Source organism: Anopheles moucheti, chromosome X, assembly GCF_943734755.1.
Source record: "Anopheles moucheti chromosome X, idAnoMoucSN_F20_07, whole genome shotgun sequence".
NCBI classification, from domain to species: domain Eukaryota; kingdom Metazoa; phylum Arthropoda; class Insecta; order Diptera; family Culicidae; genus Anopheles; species Anopheles moucheti.
In genome coordinates this window covers 16,283,758-16,305,144 of record NC_069142.1, presented here as the reverse complement: position 1 = coordinate 16,305,144, position 21,387 = coordinate 16,283,758, and the positions used below count along the sequence as shown (strand labels likewise).

Sequence of the window (21,387 nt, the reverse complement as noted above, 5' to 3'; positions counted from 1 at the left end):
TAACATTTATTTTTATTAATTTTTATAAACGATAAAAATGACGTTCTCCTGACATGGTTGACGTGGTTAGTATAACCACGGTTGCAATATTACTTGTTTCGTATTTCGTATGCAAATTTCTGACCAACAACTTTTTTTTTGTTCTGTCTTTGTTTCATTAACTTGCTTTACTTTCATTTCGGTTTTAAACTAATTTATCGACTGCTCTAGAGGCTGAGAAAGATGAATGGCTAAGTTACAGATGAAGAAACCCCGCTAGCGGTATCGAACTTCGACATTGTATTACGTTCACTTCAGTGTTTCGCACGCTTGCCAGCTCGTTCATATTATGAACGGGCAGCACTGGGGGTTATCTCTCGCTCTTACTGCTCTCCCAACAATGCAACTTTCCTGGAACTTTCTTCTCACACTCACGAATCCGCGATCACAAACCTCATTCACTCCACTTTGGACTGGAGCGGACAGAAAGCGCTCGCGCTGTTAGAAATTTCTCGCGCAGCAGCAAGTTAGGCAGGATTTCCCTTCTGCGACACCCTTCCGAAGAGGGTTGTTTTGCAATTCCGTTGGTGGACGGAAGAGAATGCTCGTTACCTTTACGATAAATGGAGTCAAATATGAAACAAGCAATCGTTGCTAACTTGACGTGTAAACCGCAAGAAAATGAGAGATAGAAAATTTATGATGTACAGTGCGACTAAAACGAAGTAGGAGCTTATCTGCAGTAACTTGATGCCTTAGCCAATTATGGAACTATGGGAGCGCTATAGACGCATAGGTTGTTATCTTTCGGTTGTTCATTTATATGGTTATTCTTTATTGTAGCCAAGAACATAAAATTTCTTGGGGTAGAGCTTTAACTCAAAGTAAAAATTAACTTGATGGTAAGAGCTGGACTAATTATTTTTTTTAGTATTCAATATTATACGTTTATGAACACTATTGCTTCTTAGTTGAATTTATTCCTTTTTTATTAAAACGCTGAGACCGTATCCACATTTAAATTTTTGGTCATAACTAATTCAGTTCAAGTTTACTGATCGATAAAATTATTACAGTGGATCACGGAAACTCACATATTTTTATACTTCGAATTTTATCGATTATCGATTATCTTACGCACTACCTGTATTGTGTTACGTTTGTACGTGTTTGTCAAATTTATTTAAGTAACCAATCATCCCAAAATTTAAAAAAAATGCCAAAGGAGGTCGTTAAGCCGAGAAGAAGGTTAAACCAGTATTTTCAACGTGAAAAAGGATCACTGTTTGATTATGTATAGAAAAATAGAAAAATTATCTATATCTGAAACATTCCGAATATGAAACTAATTTGTGATAAAATCATTTATTTAAACGCTGCTGGTAAATCTTACATTTGAAATTATGACAGTAAGTATTTTAAATATTTATTATAATTGTCATAAAGAACGAAAACATCAAAGTTGAATAAATTTCCATTGTGCTGAACTAAATGTGATCCACTATGCTACTCGCTCAACCCTTCGCGATCGCGAGAGTAGGCTATTGATTTAGGGAAAGTAAACGTCTTCAGAGAGCTCTACATTTCGCTCTACCACCGACCATCTGTACCCATTGATCGCGCCTTTCTCTCTGCCTCTGATGGAAACGCTCTTTCCATGGGTACCAGCCCACGAACGTTACACGTTTGACAGCTTCCCAAACGTGTAGCAGATCGCGCACTGTTCACAACCGTCTCGACCGTTCGCTGAAGCGGTAGGAGTCTTGGAACGCGCGTGTAGTATCCGAGAGAGCCACTGGCCGAGGGAAATTGGCAAACAAAGCAAGAGCGCAGTTTTCTATACTCATCTCCCTCACACTCGGAATACCTGCTTCCGTGTTAGGGAAAGGCATCAGTGGCATGTTGAAGAAAGCTTAGGGAAAACACTAGGCAGTGCATTGCGTAGCGTGGCCGCGCGAGTTTCCCATTCGGCCTTGTGTGTTCGGAAGCGCATTGTAAGTGGCGTGAGTGGATTGCTTTCTGTGCGATTGTGCTTATGTGTGTACCGTTGGCAATTTTCCGAAACGTGTCCGTGCCTGCTAACTTTCCCGACGCAAGAAAAAGAAAACGGCGTAATCGTAGTAACAGTTACGTAGTTCGCGATGCCAAACCTAGTGGTTCGATTTGAAAAGCAGTGCGTTCACGATTAGTGATCGTCAAATATGTTTTAAAAAGTGAACAAAAAGTGAAGAAAAACATACAACTCAATGGCGTATTAAAGATTCGATCGGTCGAAGTTTTCACCAAGCAACAAATCCCACCACAACAATCAAGTGACAACAGATTCGACACGTGAAAGATAGCGACTGTAATTTGCTTTGGAGCGTTCATGGACATCAACCAGCACAAATCAACTTTTTGTTAAAGTTGTAAGCCAGAAAACAGCGCCGCTGTGACGACCAAAGTAAGTCCAAATGAATTCAGAGACAGTAAGGTAAGCAAAGAAAGAAAGATACAAGAAAAAAGACAACCAATCACGAGTACCAAGAGTAGGGAGAAAAAGAAAGCGCAGAACTACTTATTTGTCAATCGCAAGGCATCAACCAAGGTCCAACCAAAACTAAGGTCAGTACAATTGCCGTACTTCCACGTGCCGAAGAATCACCATTTTTGTTGAATTTCGACCTTCAAAAGCAGGGGTGAGTTTTATACAAAGGTGTCACTTTTTTTTAGTACACTAACTACAGATGAATATCGCTCATATCATGTAACGCTACAGATGGTACAGGGAGCAACGCTGTCTATTTATCTGTTGATGAATGTCTCTCTGGCATTTTAGAAATTACTGATATTTTTGATAATAGCATTTTGTTGCATAAATTCCACAATTTTTTGTTTATACTCTTGAAAACAAGCCATTTTTATTAATAAAAAAACTTTTCCTATAACTGTTTCTATATAATCTTATACATGTGGTCTCGAAGAATTGACAATAGCAACAACTAAATTTGCAATAGAGGTAACAATTTTCCTCTCGGTTTGTTGTGTCTTCATATTTCAGCGTCGTCTTTTAATGAATCGAATTTAATGAATCGATCATTCATTAATGAATGATCGTCATTAATGAATCGAATTAAAAATATTGGTACTTTGAATTCTTATATTTGTTTCGGTTAGTCAGTTAATTTTTATTTCATATCCAATCTCTTTTTAGTGTTACGATTTCCTGTCATATTTTGCTAGATTTATCATTTATGACTATACAAAATCTTAGAAACTAGAGTCAGTTAAATTGAGTTGAAAGACCAATATAGCATTGATTTACTCAATGTCAATTACGATGAGCTCTTGTCGACTATTGATTGTAATTATTCGTTAATTGTAACCATCCATTATTCCATACAATTATTCAGACCAATACAATTAATTTTTAGACCAGATTTAAACGTCATACTTTTAAAATGAAATTGAATTCGAACCCATGACTGGTTATTATTATTATTTTCTTTCACATTACTTTCCTCACCTTTGAAAATGTCCATTCTCCTCCGAACGAACATTCCATTTTTTTTATTTATGTTCTTTCACCTGCATTATAGTACAGTTTTTTTTGACAAATTTTGTGTTTAATTGAGTTCTCCAGCGTCGGTTTTAAAAAATTCCCCTTCCCTGCAACACCCAACAGAAAAAGATTCCTCAATATCTCAATATCATCGTGAGACTGTGCAAAGTTACATTTGGTTGAAATAATAAATTTGTGGTGTGGTTTGTTATCCGCGTACACCTCTCTTTTCTGCCGCCGCAACTCACTGTTGATTCGCTTTCGTTTTCGTTTCGGTAATTTTCGGTGCGTTCCGTGCGTGCGTGTTGCGCGAAACAAAGTTTCGCAGAACCTTGGAAGAGTGGGGGTATAAAGGGTGTAAACCGTGTATGAGACTGTAAAGTAGCGGAAAAGCGAATAGTTTTGAGAGGGTCGGATGTTTAAACATTCGGTTGAATCTAACCTTTGTAGGTTGCTAGTGGCGCTCGCTCCTTAAGCTCGGTAACTTCAAAAATGGTAATAAAAATAATTCATTTTCAAACAATATAATAATTGAAATGAAGTTCTCCAAGGCTGGAACTCCTACATTGGAAATGCTCCTCCTCCTGAATATCAAGCTCCAGACAAATCCACGTTCTATTTTATCTTTTATTCTCTAATGCATTTAAAACTAAAACTTAACATCATACAGATGACAGTTGGTTTATACCTTTGGAACAATTTTCAATTTGGTTGGATCAAACGCTGAGTGTAATTTTCTTTATTCAAATGTAGATATCGATATCGAAATCGATAACTCCTCGATGCAAACTGTTCTACCACTGGAATTCGCCACATGTGTATCACTTGTGTGTTTTTATTAGGTTTATTAATATATATTTTATGTCCTTTTGCTTCTCTGTTTGTTTTACTTCTTTTGGTGTAACGACTTTCCAGATGATTTATGCTTTAGATTATCGACGAATTTTTATCAATTAAGCATGGGATTATTTTTCGGTCCTGTTTGTGTAACTCGATCAGGAACTCGTAGTTGTAATGTTAGTCTCCCATAGGAGATATGTTCTGCATTATCGATCTCACCAATAGAGACTAAACTAAACTGAGATACTTAACTCAGATATTGAAAATATTCGCAATGTTCATCATTGCCCGCAATATTGCATTCAGTACACAGGTAAACTGGTCCGGTCATCTGGTAGAATAAGTTTACTTTTTGCGATCTGGTCTTGTACACACAACGGGAAGACCTGCTTTTTACTCACATGCAATCGAATCGACTGTGTATAACTGTTAAATCACATCTTTTGGAGCACACCGTGAGACCATCTCTTCCACACGAATTGTGGACGGCAAGCGAGAAGCAAACCGGAAAGTAACATAGCGAAAAAAGAGAGAAAAACGGTACATACATCTAACGGAAAGTGGTTCATCTCTTCAAACTTGAAGTAGCGAACTCTAAACTGCGATGATTGTGAGCAGCTGAAAAAGAAGTGGTATGAGAATTGTGCTAGATTTTCCTTATTGGGTTGAATTTTATAGAACGAACGGCACCTGAGCAATTCATGTTCATTTCACCACGCGAACGTTTGGACGAACAAAGAAAAACAACGAAAGGGCTATTTTCAAATCAATGACGAATGAGCTTATATATTCGTTATTAACGAGTACAAGAGGAATTCTAAAACAGGTTAGTTTTCGAACATCCAGCAACTTTCTAGCACACATTTATGTATCTAACTAGAAACGTCAAGTAAATATTAAACGCCTGCACGCCCCAGAAAACCAACATCATGCTGTTCATATAAAGGACTAATTATTCGGCTGTGGGCAATTCATATTAAATTAGTTACAATCAGTAATAGTTTAATGTTGCTTGGTTCTTTCGTCCACCAAGAATGGATTAATGAAAAAAAAATGCAGGCAAAACTTTTACCATCGTAAAGAGACATTGTGAAATAAAACCGAGACGAACATTGATTGAATCGCCAAATCGTTGCTTTGAGTGGGGCGTTATTATCGTATACCGTATGAAAGCGAGTTTCATGCAAATTTTTACGGTGACTTGCCGACTTACGTTTCGGCCGACATTGTTTGAAACCTCTACTGTTCGTTGGCATGTTCGTTCTTAAAATATTGTTAAATCTCAACTTAGAGCGGTTAGAGCGGTTGATAACGTTGTGATAGTGACGATTTAATTTTTTTTTTTTATTTTAAGAATAAAAACACGTCCGAGTAAAAGTCATCACAAAACTGATCACCAAACTGAAACAAAACTTGAAACTTTGAAACTGATCGGTAGTGGTTTAGCTTGTTTATTCCTTATTTTGTATTATTTTTACACGTTTTCCACAACGGATGGACCAGTGGTGAGCCCCGAGTTGTAGTTGTAAGATGTGCTTCCAGAAAGCATTACATTTAGATTATATTTTTTGAAAAGTAATTTTTATTTCTGAACGTACCAACAGTGCACTTAATTATCAACATATTTGATTAGCCTGTTCGTGAAAAATTACTTGGTGCTGATTGGTGGTGGCGCCGGAATATTTGGTATGAAAGGACCGGTCCAAAATCCCATCCGGACCAATCCTCCGAAGCAAGGACTGACTATAAGCTGCGGGTAAATGGAGTCATATTAGAGACATTTGACTACATTGGGCTAAGTAAAGTAGCATATTTTCAATATTCTCATTCGCATAGAATGTAAAATGATACTTAAGAAAATTGAAATGATTTATTTATTTTTGTTCAAGTGTTACTGATATTAGAATGAATATATGGGAGACGGTAAGGGGGCCTTTTAGGTTCCACAGCTTGGGGCCCCGAAAAGGGTAAATTCGCCTCAGGATGAACTACCCTCCGATTTTAACTAATAGAGCCTATCGTTAAACATTTGATGCCTTTTGTTACCGGAAGACATTACATTACAAATTCTTAGGTCTTCTTCTTTTCCTTGGCATACCTATGGACGACCTATTAGACGTAGCGGGATTGTCAGTTCTTGCTACGGGGGAATGGTAGAGATGTGATTTTAACTCGGTCCTGTCCTGCGCCGCTACCAATACATCACCAGACGGTCCTCCGCACCTCTAGGAGTCAAATTGTTGTATGATTGTCTGAAAACCAACGAATGCTTCTTAATAGTTTTTAACCGTGGTACTGATTTGTATATGATCATTAGGGACAGGGTCACGCGATCATTGCTCCCTTTTCCCGTGACCGTGCGCACATTTGTACATATTGAAAATGGAAAATGGCCAAAATCTGCACATGGTCGAAAGAGCTTAACACAGCGATTAACAAATCGTACTTGCTAGCTTATTGTTCTAGCTTATTCTATATAAATAATGAACAAATTTGGGAAGTGATGATGCTAAGTAACTTAATATATATGAGCATTGTTGGTAAAATAAACGATTTTTTTATTACCTAACAACAACATACATAGCAAACTGAAATAAAATGCATCCATTAATAGCAAGTGGTGCTACATTTTTGTCAAGCACTATAGCTGGCAAACGTTCATGTCTAACCATAATACCTTTTCAACGCTTCAGTGCAACGAAAAATTAGGGAGAAGATGCTCATAATTTGCTAAATAAAGGCATTTTTTATAAAAAAAAAACACAGAGATATTTTCCAAACGTTCGTTGTCAGCATTTTACGACCGCAGGACAGAAAAAGAAAAAAGTTATTTAACAAAATGTTTTGGAAAGAAGTTTGAGTGAAACTGGAACGGAATGGCTATAAGCAATTAAAAACGCCATCCAGAAACAATGCCAGCAATTATATAGAAAAGAGAGAACTTTTTACGCAACCACCGCTCACTAAATTGAATTATGACCTTAAACAATTGTTGCACGCTAATTCCGTCTCCCGGGTTCCCGGTTTAGCGTATTGACTTTCGAGAGTTTTTAATGTTGGCTGTTTTGCGCATTTTTGTTTCTTTTTTTGCGCTCGAATGCTTACCTACCTTCCTTTACTTACACTTGTCAAAAATATAAAAGCATATTATGTTCCCCCACCCATGCTCCGCTCCCTGCACTCAGACAGCAGCAACCGAATCTCGATAAAATCGAAACACGCAGCTATACGGCGCGTTTAGCAGGTTTTTGCGTAGACCACGCGTACGGGTTTGCCGGAACGGGTGGAAACGGGGCCTGACTGCTCGCTATAATAGGCTCGTCGATAGTTAATAGTGCATTGACTTCAACTTCGCCCCTTGCAGCGCACAAACAATTAAAGAGAAATGAAAAGAGAAAACTCGCTTGCAACGCAAGCTGTGACGCCAAAAGAGGAAAAAATAAAATACAACGGATATGCGCTAACACACCGCCCAAGAAACAAGGGCCTTAAAGTGAAAGAAAATTTAACCAACTCTCCCACTGCTCATATTTTTCCATTTATTCATACACACACTCGGAGGAAATGCAAAGCTAGACAGTAACATAAAATTGTTGTGAAAATAAGTTACTGTAGGCGAAATGTAGCTAATAACATCTGTATCGACTAAAGAAAATGTTAGCATAAAAAAGGAAGAGGAAAAAGAAATAGGGACATATGATGCTGGGTGTGATTAATATGTGTGGTAAAACCGTAAAATTTGATTTCTATTACTAACACTCACGCAGAAACATGTGCAAAAAGGCCATAATCAGTTACCTCAAGCTGGCAAAACAGAAAAATTCGAATGAAAATAATACTATAACGACGAACAAATTTAAAAGAGGAAGCACATTATTCTTTAAATTTTTGCTAGCTTAATCTTTAATCCAACTTAATTCAATAAACTTTGGTATATTTCGTGTAAACAAAAATCAAGAAAATACTGGTACCATGTTTCATGTGTTTACTTATTGCTAATTATGCTGGCCGTAGTCACACGTTGGGGCATGGTTGTTGCTCTTGAAGCATTTTTTTCCATTTGCCGGTTTCTTGAATAAGTTCCTGAGTGAAACCGTGCGGTCTCTTTTACCTTCCTTTAAAAAAGTACAACGTACTGATTATGAATCCACTCACTACCGCCTCCTTGCTTACCTTTTGTGTCGATTTCTTCAAGCTTACAAAAACACCACAGATGCAATATTTTCCGTAAGCAATCCGTTTTTTCACTCGTTTGCTTGAGTGCTGGAAGGTATGCGATGTTTTGTATTGTTTTTCATCCATATAACCCATTTACTTCCCTGCATTTCTTACTTATTCTCATAGCACGAACCTAACGTTAGGTGTGAAGGTTGCATCCACCACCGATGCACTTGTGCAACATTCCGGGAAATAATGAAATGCACTGGAGCGAAGCAAATTTACTGGCAACGATAAATGGGAAGTAAATACAACTGGCTAGCGTTACCGCAGCCTTTTCCTAGATACTTTTGCGACGGAAGGAAGTGAACTTGATTTTTCATGGTATATTGCTAGTTGTGAAAGGTAGAAGCGTGAAGGTGCTTTAATTTTACGTTAGATCGTGCGTATCATAATTATACTCGAACCTTTTTATGCACAACTCGATTGGTCGTTTACATTAACTAGCGAAGATAGCATATAGATGATGATGGTTGTGTTAAGTCCCACCTTAAACCCCTACGCAGGTTTGTAGAAGACAAAGTTTATTTTAGAAGATTAAATTTTCGTGAACGGCCGTTAAAGTGATTTTCCAGGTACTATTGAATGAGTTTACCAGCTTTTGGGACACACAGATCCATGCTTATAATCAGATCTATAGCCACAGATCTCGTGTTAACCTTCCCGCACATAGAACTTGCCAGTCTGCATGAAAAACGAAGATCCATGAACCATCTCCTGATTCTACTCACGCGTATCCTATATTATGCTGTTTAATTCATCTATTGATGTATTATTTTGAGATTTTGATCTTTTACAATTTTGGTTGTAATATAACTATGTAAGAGTCACAAGGGACAGCTACAGAAAAAATAATTATATGGCTCTTATTGCATAGTTTTTTCATCATAATCGGCATATTCACGAAGGAATTACAAAAAATACTTGCAACTTTAATTCCTACTGTTATCATATCTTACACTGAGATATATATCTTGCACTGAGATTGCAGATGGTATTTACGCACTTTTTTCTTCCATAAATACCCTGGCAGCATACCCTTGAAGTGCTTGTGTATAAAGATCATAGTTAGGTACACGATCCTTTATTCAACTGACATCCCTTGTGGGATATCTAGCATCACAAAAGATGATACACATTGCTCAAAACGTAACGCAAGACTCGAAGATGGATACGATTTCATACACAAGGTGATTTGTCCTCTAGCGCCACGAAACCAATTTGTTTCATGCGAAAATCGAATTGTGAGAAAATGTTTTATGTAAAAATTTTCCCAACGCGACGCATTGTCTTTTGCTACTCATTTAGCTAGTCAATAATCAATACACACTTTTTGACTACTTAGCGATGCCACAGCCTATAGGCAGAACAGAACAAAGTTGCAAGTCTTTCGCAGCTTACGTTTGTACTTCATTTTCATGTTTGGATTTTGTGCTTGTTATGCCATACACTTGCGTTCATTTATTTTAGGTTTATTTTTTAAACACGTTTTCTTTTGCCTTAGCACTGAAGCTGGATAATGTTTAAACGTTTTATTTTGATGGTGATGTTTTTTTTATATATAATCATTTACCTTGCATTCACAATTATGTTTGGTTTACAAACGATTTCCAAGAGCCGGATTAAGTTTTATGTATTTCGTACAATTGTAAGGTTCCAGTAATATTATTAAAAGAAAAAGTACCAATCCAAATTCGAGAATATCAAACCGAAATCAAAGCTGTGAAATAAGTGTTTGCTGTCAAAATTTGGAATATGGTGTCTTAATAACTTATGGTACTATAATAAAAAGTGGAAAATAGACTAAACAAAATCAAACGAAACCAATTCTTTATGGTAAAAAAAAGTGTCTAATTATACACTGCTGCTTCTAACTCACGTCACTAATTATGGTGTTAATTTATGTTTTCAGCAATAGGCAAACTAACGGCAACGCTCAAATCCGGCCTAAAAGTGGAGTACTCTGCCGATTACAAGGAATCCAGATACCGGCTGCATCTGGATTCGTCTCATGCTCAAACTATGACCTCGATTGAGCGACCAGCCGGAGGTGCACTAGCGCTGCATTATGCAGCTGCTCGAGGTTGCCTCGATTGCGTTCGCTTGCTCACTGAAGCTGCACCGGACATTAGGTAAGTAGTGTATTGGATTTGCGACATTGGTATGGTTTTGTAGATCCAGCTGGTTTACTATGACCGGGGATATGTATTTCCCTGCAGCGCCAACACGCAAATGGACAACGACGTGACACCAGTTTACTTGGCCGCACAGGAAGGTCATTTGGAGGTGCTGAAGTTTCTCGTGCTCGAAGCAGGCGGATCACTGTACGTGCGCGCTCGCGATGGTATGGCCCCAATACACGCGGCCTCGCAAATGGGTTGTCTCGAATGCCTCAAGTGGATGGTGAGTGGTAGCAGTTCTTAATTAATGGTTGCTTAGTAAATACTAACCAAAATATTATGGACGAATTAGACGGGTTTACAATCCAGAATTCTGATTTAGAGAAAGATATTTTCAAATGAACATTAAATGTGCAGTTAATTAACAACTACAAATATATATATATTTTTTAATCCAAGCAATCCAGTTAAAGTGTGTAGTTTTTGGTATCAGTATAATAATAATAATAATTAATAATAAATTTCCCGGACCAGCCATTTGAGTTAGTAAGCACCGGTTTCATCTACTATTCTTTGGGGTGAAACAATTCTACCATGTTTACATATCTATTCTGTAGCTCTGAAAATTATTTAAGGTCTTTTTAGTTGCATGAAATGTTTTGTTTAAGGCATTATGAACCTTGTCTAAAGGGATGTGTAGTGCTTCGTGTTTAATTTTACTTAGAGCTTTCTTTATGAAAATTGTTCCCTCTCAAATGTAAACTTCTCACCCTCTCAGATCGAAGATCAAGCAGTGGATCCAAATCTACGTGATGGTGATGGTGCAACACCTCTGCATTTCGCAGCATCCCGAGGACATCTCAGCGTAGTACGGTGGTTGCTAAATCATGGTGCCAAGTTGTCGTTGGATAAATATGGAAAGAGCCCAATCAACGATGCCGCCGAAAACCAGCAGGTAGAGTGTCTGAATGCATTGGTACAACATGGAAACATGAACGGAGTGGGTGGCAGCGAAGCGCCGGAAAATCAAACTTCACCGAAGCAACACCGGCATCAGCTGCACGATGCCTATCAATCACAGGTACTGCCAGCCGGGCCAGGTTCATTGTCAAAACAGGCGCGCGTCTCGCGTAAGAGTTCTACTGGGAACCATGGACGTCCCAGCAAACCGCTCGTCGGTGGTCATGGTCACACTCACCATAGTAACACTATGGTGTCGACCAAATCGTCGACCGGCAGTTCTGACTCTGAACCATTTTATTTGCATCCCCCGACTATCCGCAAAACGAAGGTAATGAGCTTCAGGGAGCGAACTGTTGGTTTTGCGTTGATTGATCTTTTTACATTTCATACCCAGGACGGTCTGTATGCAAGACAGTCGCCGGATAGCTATTACGGACCGGTGCTACCCAACGATGGTGTCTATGTGAATCCTATGCGCCGAGGTTCTTCAACACCTCCGAGTCCAAGTGGTAGTATTTCCGGCGAGTCCTTCTTTCTGCACGATCCACAGGAGGTTATTTACAATCGTGTGAAGGATCTGTTTGATGCCGATGTGACGCTAAAGGATGATAAGATCGTTAATAATCGATCAATAGGTAGGTAGCAAAGATAATAAACCATATCTCATTAATTCTTATTAAGTATGAAAAATTGTTGTAAACTGTGGCCCAGTATTAATGCAGTAGTAGTTAGTTATTTCGAGTAATCAAGTGTAGAGAATTCCTTATAGAAAATACTAGGCACATCCGTATGGGATTTGAAGTAATTCGTATTTTATAAACATAAATTTCTAAATAATTGAAATTTTTTTGCAAAATAGTACAAGCTGAAGTACATTCAAGCAGTAGTGGAGCCGCCAGCGGATCGGACGAGGATCTCTCCGTATCGTCATCACATTCCGGTGGTGATGGTGGAGGGGGCGGTGGTGGAGGTGGTGGCGTTGGCAACGGCGTTGGTGGAGGTGTAGTAGGGTCTGGTGGAAATGGTGGTGCTGGCATAGACATGATCAACGGCAACCTCTCGAAAACCTCGAACGTGAACAGTACCACAACGAGCCACGAGCACGACTACGAGGACATCTATCTAATGCGCGAGGAAACGCAATATGTTGGTGGGCCGCAAAACAGGAGCGCAATCGGCCGGAGTCGCTCGCGGGACAGTGGTTCTCACAGCCGTTCGGCAAGTGCGAGCTCTAACCGGAGTGACGTTGTGCTTCAACTAACTGGCAGTAGCAACAACCAGGTAAGCGGTTTGTGCTTCGTTTACTTTGAATTACTTTCGCGATGTAACGCCAAGTTGCAACAAGCGAAAGCAGCAACATTTTGATCTTTTTTAATTGGGTCATTTGATATTCGCTCTACGTTCTCTTTTGCTTCGTACTATTGATCACGTTCATCCTGTTTCCGTTCCGTTAGCAATCTTTGGTGAGCAACAACAAGGAGCATATGCTGTTGGCAAAACGCAACAACTTACTGTACGAACAGCAGCGTGGTCAGCAAGGAACAAAGCCGCTGTCAAAATCAATCTATAGCATGAGCAAGGGTGCCAAAGGCTCGAACCACCCGTATCCCGGAATGCCCTCGCAGCGCAAGCACGCCGATGACTATTCTAGCAACACGTTACGCTCCTCCTGCACCATAGATAACGCATATGAGAGTGTTTGTTCGCCAGAGGACGTGTACGAACGCGCAGCCGAGATGGGACTTGGCGCCAAGCAGCTTCCGCACTCCAAGTCTCATCAGTCGCTAGGCGGTTCCACCGTCTCCAACACCTCCTCGGGAGCAAATGGAACAACCGTTAACGCGAATGGTGCCACTAACGGTACTGGTGCTCATGCAGCAGCCACGTCCACGCCGGCATCGTCAGCCAAACGAAACGGGTCGACGCAGCTGAATGAAGAAAATGAAAATGCAGGTAAGCATTGCTGTTACCCTACATACCCGAACAAAGGGGGGAACAAAGGAAGGGAGAAGAGAGGGGGGGTTCGTGAAGGGGGTGCTTGAAGGGGGAGCGCAACTTAACACGCCAAACGAGATTTTCATGCTCTATTAAAAGTGGAATCGAAATAATCGCACACTGGCATCAGCGATCGCGCGCGAAGCATCGCGTCTCGAAAAATAATATTAATGAGCTTGTCCAGCTGAGCGAATTTTAAAGGAACCGCAAGCGTGTGGTGTGTGGGTGAAATGCTGTGTGAGGGGGAGGCGATACGATAGGCTCATAGCAGTGCGATGTAATCGGGACGGAGACGATATTCTTTCTTTCCACTTTTCTTTTATTGGAATAGTTGTTAATATCGTCTTATACGCACACACACACACACACAAACACACACACACTGATGCAATCTCCGATGTTTTTCGCCGTTTACTTTCCTCTTTCCTTGCATTTTCCTTCCAGCGCAGTACTAAGTCTGATCATTTACTAGTAGAAGCCCACCCCCTGAAGCTATATTAGCCGCCGATGGTAAAAGGTTGTCTGTTGTTATTGAGTTTTTTTGTTTACGCCTATCGCAATCAATACACCGCGAAGGCGGATTCTGTATACGGGGAAAGCATGACTTAAAAGAAAAACAATCCAACTCAACTTTCTTGTTGCAAAATATCCATTGGAAATTAACCAGTGGTCAACTCCCTTCTACTTTTACCACTTTTTTAAAAATTTTTTAAGCAATTTAAGCACACGGGCTACGAATTAAAACCTTTAAGGTGTAATTAAACAAAAAAAATTATTTATCTGTTTATGAAATGTTACGATGCAAAATGTTTAATTCTCCGTTTAATTTAATGCAAACAACAAATTTCTGTCACAGTCTACGTCCAAAATAATATGCCTTTTATGTACTAGACAATAGACGACAATAGGCTCTAATAAGCTAAGTTTACGCTATATGTCACATCACTTATGTATTCTACTCAGGTTTAGCAGATATTCAGACGAAATTAACAAACTTTGGTAAATTCTTTTAATTTACTTTTTATTGATGAATTTTAATCATCTGTTGGTGAAACTTGGTTGATTTTCTATCCCGATTTTTAACACCCCTGTCAATTATCATTAATATTTCAGCCAAACAAACAATGATCCACGTATACTATTACTCAATATCTTTTCTGTTTGTGGTTTAATACAAGTTAAGAAACCCCTTAAAAGACTGTGGTAGTCACCTCCAAGATTGTTGTCCAAAAACAAGGAAAAAGACCTCAATTCCTCTGAAGCAATGAACCTTTCTTTTTGAAATATTTGTCGTCTGTCTAAAATCACAACAATTCATTGTGTTGTTCTTACATTGAACGGAAACAGTTTATCTTTAGTGGTTTGCTGGTATTTGAGTAATCATTTGTTCATATTCATATATATAAATTCATATAGGAATGAACCGCAATTTGATATACATCATCAAACACCTTGCATACATAATGGTTTAGTTACTAGGCGTTGTAGCATGCATGTTTTTACTAGATTACGTGTCATTGTAAATAGCGTTAGTTATGTTAGTTTGCTACGCCAACTAAACATGTGAAATAAACAAAATTCAACACTACAAACCTTTAAATTCATACTGGAATTAATTCATCTTTATTTTTCACAATAATCCTTTGATTCAGGACCACCGCCACCACCACTTCCACCACCATTGAAAGCAAGCAACTACGGTCATATTGGACATGGCGCACATCCAGCTTCGGCTGCTGCAGCCGCTGCAGCCGCCGCCGCTGCAGCAGTGGCTGCTGCAACACTAATTGGTTCCAGCGGATCTCGCGAGGGTTATGATTATTCGAAGAATTCGCATAACGCATTCGACCAGCAGACCGTGGCGACGTACAGCGATCAACAACAGTACCTTAATGTGCAACACAAGCGTCATTTGCACCGCGATGGTGGCGGGCATTTGGAAGGCGTGGAACAAAACACCGCCGATCACCAAGATTCTGATTCCGGACTGGAGGTGTTGGAGGAGTCCACACTGAAGCCGTCCGATCTGATACGTGGTAATCACAACCGCAGCATGTCTATCATTTCTGGTAAGTTAATTCACCGACAAAGGCTTTAAGTTTTGTGAGCATACACTGCCAATAACGAAATCATCGCAAATCGCAGCGAATTCGTGGTGGTTGATCAATCCGGAAATGGTATATAGTGATGTTAATTTAGCGAAAAACCGCCATTCGTAAGAATCCTGCAAGTCTTATAAATTGTAAATGCCTTTTTAAAGTAAAGATGTTGGTGCCATGTTCACCTGTACTTATGGCTCTCCTCACTTTTAAATTATTTCTATCCTACCATAATGTTGCTGTCCGTTGATTTGAGGTCCTCGGTACGCAGGTGATTACGTCTTGCACCAGCTGCACTTCGATTGCGTTGGGTTGCAGCTGAATTTTATTTCTTTTTATAGAGAAGCGGCTTAAGTTGCTTTCTTCGCCTTTATGCAGGCGGAATTGGAAACAAAATCGTAACAATGTGAATGATTCGCTTCATTCACTCGAGATGGTCTCTTCAATTTGCCTAATGAATCAACTTTATCGCAATTAGGAAATGCAGATTAGTCGACGTGGAACTTTTTGTTTCTGCACTAACCTCTCGACTATTGTGCTTTTCGAGTAAGCATTGAACTGCGTATTTACATTCCGGAGTTTTTGGTTTATTTACTTACCATGGTTTCACTTATCAGATCTTAAACACTGATCATCATTGGAACGATGGAGATCCCGCTGATGGATTTATTAGTACATTGAGATTGAACGTGGCTGACTAATGCAGTGGGACTTGGCAATCTACGTATGTTTATTTTTCTTTCACATAATTATAAGGTGCCTCATCTTTCATATTTCCCTTCTTATTACTTATTATCTTGGCTGATCGAAGAAAACGAGCTTCTTTTCCGTTTTTCACTCTGTCGTGCCTCCACGTATATAATATAGTTCCTTTCACGAATGGGTTGAATTTTCCTCTGCCGTATGCATACACGTGGTATGTGTGTGTATGTGTGTGTGTGTGTAATTTGTTGGCATGCCTGCACCTCAGTTTCGTGCGAATGAATACGAGACCTGCGTGCGTACGCTTTGAATTGGGCAGGAATGAGACGGCGAGGAGCAATATGGTAGTTATTTTTCGTCTTGACGAATTAAAGAAACGATCGGATAAACGAATGTGTATAGGTATAAGCCAGTGGAGCGGCGCATTTCTTGACGGGAACCGTAGCGAGAAGGCAAAATGAAAATAATCTCTCCTGAGCCACGGAGAGTACGTTTGTGTGCGATATGGGAAAGGTAGCTAACAGTGGCTACGTACGGTGGCCACGCTAGACGGCAGTGTATCCAAGAGCAGCGGAAGCCGCCGTTGGAATGGGCGAAGCCGATGAAAATGCATGATGAAACATTGCTTACGCTTTTCTTTTGCTCTTTTTTTTCCATACTTTCTTCTTGATGCTCATCCATCTCGGTTTATCCATCCACTTCATGCATCCTCTCGCTCGTCTGCTGAACCGTGGCTTGGCAACTGTGTCGGAAACCTCCGTGAGCAGCGAATAAGAAAGCCAAACTAATTCAAGCCAACGGCAGTGCTGGAGGCGGCAGCGGCAACCTACATAGCCTATGTGCTACGGAAACTAGCTTACCATACGGCTCCAAGACATCCCGTACCGGTGCAGCAGCTTCAGTCGACGACCAGCACTGCCATCAGCAACATCACCATCAACCGCGGCTGGTTAGCATCCAGCCGGTAGCATCAAACAACCATCAGCAGCAGGCACACCAGGGACCGAACCTGGTAAACAAGCAGCTCGTTCTGCCGTTTGTGCCACCCAGTTTCCCGAACGGTACCGGCGACGGTTCCAACCATCTGATCAAACCGTCGGAGTATCTGAAAAGCATCAGTGACAAAAAATCCAATGCAGGCTCGCAAAGGTTAGTGTTGTGCGTTGCGGAAGCGAGTACAAGTATTCGGTGATGTGTAAACCGTGTAGTCTTGATCGTTTGGATATGGTTTTGACAGCTGTGTACGCAACAGCAAGGACTGTTGATTTTAAATTGAATTATTCTAGTGTGTCGTTTGCCCGGCTCATCCGGTTAGTGAAGAAGATGCAAATGCTCGTACGCTCCCAACAATCGTTCGGGGTTGCTTTCGCTACGTACAGTTTCTTTCGGGTTGTGTCGATATATCTGCTAGCCCCACTCCATTTCTCTTTTTTCATCCAACGTTTTTTTATGACGTTCGTTGTGCTCCAATTTTTTCGTCTTACTTATTGCCAAAGAAAGCTTCCCATTTTAAACGGCTCTCTTTTTGTGATGGTTTTTTTTGTTACTTACTGTTTCACATAGATTTTACTGTGTTTTGCAATACCATGTACCGATTTGTAGCGTTTGTGATCGGTGAACAAAATCAATCATTAAGAAAGCGTAACCTAGTACATTGTACACAGTAAACCACGATTGTTGTCCAGCTTCAATTTTACATTTCATTCAATCCAGTGAGCTGTAGGTGGTGTCGAGTTTATTATTATATTAGTTGTCGAGTTCCTCATATTATTACACTCCTTTTACTTGTTGTCATTGGTAGATCATCTGATACGGAGGATTATATGCCATTGAACACGGCTTTGATTGTGCAGGCGGGATCGGAACCACCGAAACCGCCCCCACCGCCCCCAGCACCCCCTCTTCTGAACCTGCACAACGCGATCCTTTCGGGATCGGCAACACTGCATTCCGCGCTGTCGCACCACAGCACGGCCAGTGGGGCTCGGTCTGGTGAGCCGGCATCCACCAGTGATAAGGCACAGCATAGTGGGGCACATCCACCGCCCCCACCCCCACCACAGGACACGGACATTCGCAAGCTACATCAGCCGCTGTCGGCCATCTCAATTCAGGACCTGAACAGCGTTCAGCTACGCCGTACGGATAAGATGCTCGCCAAAACATACTCAGCACCGACGCGCAGTATTAGCATGCAGTGTCTGTCCAGCACTAGCGAACAGTTCCTTTCGCAGAAGACCGACTTGATAGCGGAATTGAAGCTGTCGAAAGATATTGCCGGTGTGAAGAAGATGAAGGTGGAACGTGCGAAGCTCGAGGACCGGCAGGCGAATGAGGTGTACTCGGAAGTTACGCGTCAATTCACCGCACAGAATTACGTCGAACAGGTAGGAAAATAAAAATAAAACTGGGAAGCGGTTTATGTACCGTGCATCCCTATAACTGTAGGAAATAGATAGATTAACCTGAAGAAGCGGATGGAGAAAGCTGTCACTCTATGGTTATGGTCTTTCTTCATTCATTGGCTTAGTTTTGGAAATGGTGGAGGTTTCGTTGAAGTTTGGATATATTTTACGAGCCACATAACAGAGAATCAATCCTAACGGAAGATGAGCATGCTTTTCCCTTTTCATTTTACGCACCTGTTTTCATCTTTTTAAACCTGAGTTCGGTGGTGTAAAATACGCTTTGCTTTATACGGTCAGAAAATGCCGCATTAAACCAATTCCATTTATGACGAACTCATTAGCATTCACAATAGCTTCAAAATCACGGTCCCATAATATAATGTTTATAGCCTTTGATCTTTCAATCAATGCGCTGCCCCGATTTCCATTCCAAAACTCTGTTCACGTGAATGGCTAAAACCGTCGGTATACGATTCGTCGTAAACGCATGCAGCATAATGCATCATTCCGTCGATGCGTAGTACTTTCACGCGGTAACTGATCCAATCACCGACAAACAACTTTTTAATAAATCATTTGCCCAGTATTATATTACTAACAACCAACTCACACACTATCTCAATTTCGCTATCACGCACAAATTGCACGCCATCGCACATCCACACGTCACGCTATCCATCCATTTTGTGTTTTCTGGTCTTTGTTCTCGATAGCCTTATCATACAGCTGATAAGATCTTTCAGGTACCGGAGCGAGACAACGCAGGCAATATCATACCGGACTGGAAGCGGCAGATGCTAGCGAAGAAAGCAGCGGAAAAGGCAAAGAAAGAGTTCGAGGAGCGGTTAGCGAGAGAGGCTGAGGACCGTCGCCTGTCCGCGATTCCGAAATGGAAGCGCGACCTTATCGCCCGGAAGGAGGAGGCAGAAAACAAACTAAAGTAAGCTAGGCGGATCCGGTGGAGCGTTTTCGATATCGATTAGTTTACTAATGTGTGTTCCGTATGCTTTTTTCCGTTGCAGATCGTCCATATACACACCAAAAGTGGAGGAACCACAGCGCCGGTCAGATACATGGCGCAACCGGATCACACAAAGGGCCATGTCGATCGACAATATTAGTTCGTACGGCTCGGAAACGGAACCGGGTATGTTACGCTACAACAAGGAGAATCAGTATCAATACCCATCTATCAATGGGTCTGGAGGCGTTCATTTCGGACAGGCAAACGGTGGAACCGGTAAAACATCAAATGGACCGACGGGTGGTACCGGAAATGGTACGATGGCTCCTCGTTGTTCGATGGAGAACATCAGCAACGGAAAGCTGGAAGGTGGAACGGCACATGGTTACCACCTGCCGGATATGGCACCCTCCACGCCGAGCGAATCTGTGTGTGCCAACGACGATGACGAAAGTGAGCAAATAATTCCGTGGCGAGCACACCTGCGAAAAACTAATAGTCGACTTTCTCTCATCGGCTGACCGTTTTACATATGTGTTATACATAGAGCAGAGCTATGAGAGGAAAAAATTCAGTAATAATTGTGAATATTGTGCGGCGGACAACATTATTCTACCACAGGTCTAACATTAGTATCAATAGATCAGTATCGGCTTGTCACATACATAAATGTATCCCCATTTGAAGGAAAACAATCAAAGCATTATAAAATGTTACTACCGAATTGAAAAAAAACATACTTAATAAAATGAAATTCTTCATCTGTATCACAATAACAATCAGATGAATTAAAATAAAGTTGCGTACAACAAAACTGGTAGGAGATTACAGAGCGAAAAAGTGTGTATGTGTATGAGAGAGATAGAGGGAGAGAGAGAGAGAGAGAGAGAGAGAGAAAAAAAAAGAAGGATAAGACAGAGAGAAAAGAGATCGAGAGAGAAAGAGAAACTAAACGCCGAAGATTTCGTTGCAATATTATTTTTATTAATACAATTGTTACTATTATAATTACTTTAATTACTGTTGATATGATTATGCTCAATCACAATAGTTTTTTTTTTGATGTCCTATTATTGCGAACGTGTTAAACTCGTGAAATTACTGAACATAGTTTTATTGCAAGCGTATCGTTATCAAAATCATAGCAATTATAATTGTTGCTACCTTAGTGATATACTCCGGAATATAATAGAAGGACAAAAATCCATATGGATAGTTACTGTTTCTGTTGCTTGTTTTTTTTTTTATAAATTTCATTTCACTCGTTAAAATCTTCCAAAGTTACTTAGCGTTTGAATCACGTTTGAAGTCATTTTTTCATGTATGCGCGTGAACAATCTGTATTGCTTTACATTCGTTTTGGTCGAAAGCTTCCGAATCGTTTAGTTTCTGTTTAGCATTTCCAAAAAAAATGACATCGTTGGCGTTTAACTATCGAGAACAGGAATTAGCCATCGAAAATAAGCAAATTTAACTTTTTTTATGAAATTATCAATCAATGCTTACTGTTATGTAACCGATGCGATTTATGCTTAGGTGATATGGATACTTCGGATGC

At 40.3% G+C, this 21,387-nt stretch overlaps 1 protein-coding gene across 1 annotated transcript; it reads left to right on the top strand.

The window, feature by feature from the left end:
* The first annotated feature begins 10,600 nt into the window (after window positions 1-10,600).
* Window positions 10,601-20,665, top strand: LOC128306917 (uncharacterized). The gene is made up of 11 exons (XM_053044584.1): window positions 10,601-10,710; window positions 10,798-10,981; window positions 11,477-11,989; window positions 12,056-12,296; window positions 12,521-12,942; window positions 13,116-13,614; window positions 15,309-15,725; window positions 17,225-17,606; window positions 18,259-18,844; window positions 19,609-19,805; window positions 19,888-20,665. Exons 1-11 carry the CDS (start codon window positions 10,601-10,603, stop codon window positions 20,348-20,350), a joined length of 4,014 nt encoding a protein of 1,337 aa, XP_052900544.1. The 3' UTR covers window positions 20,351-20,665.
* The last annotated feature ends 722 nt before the right edge of the window (window positions 20,666-21,387 follow it).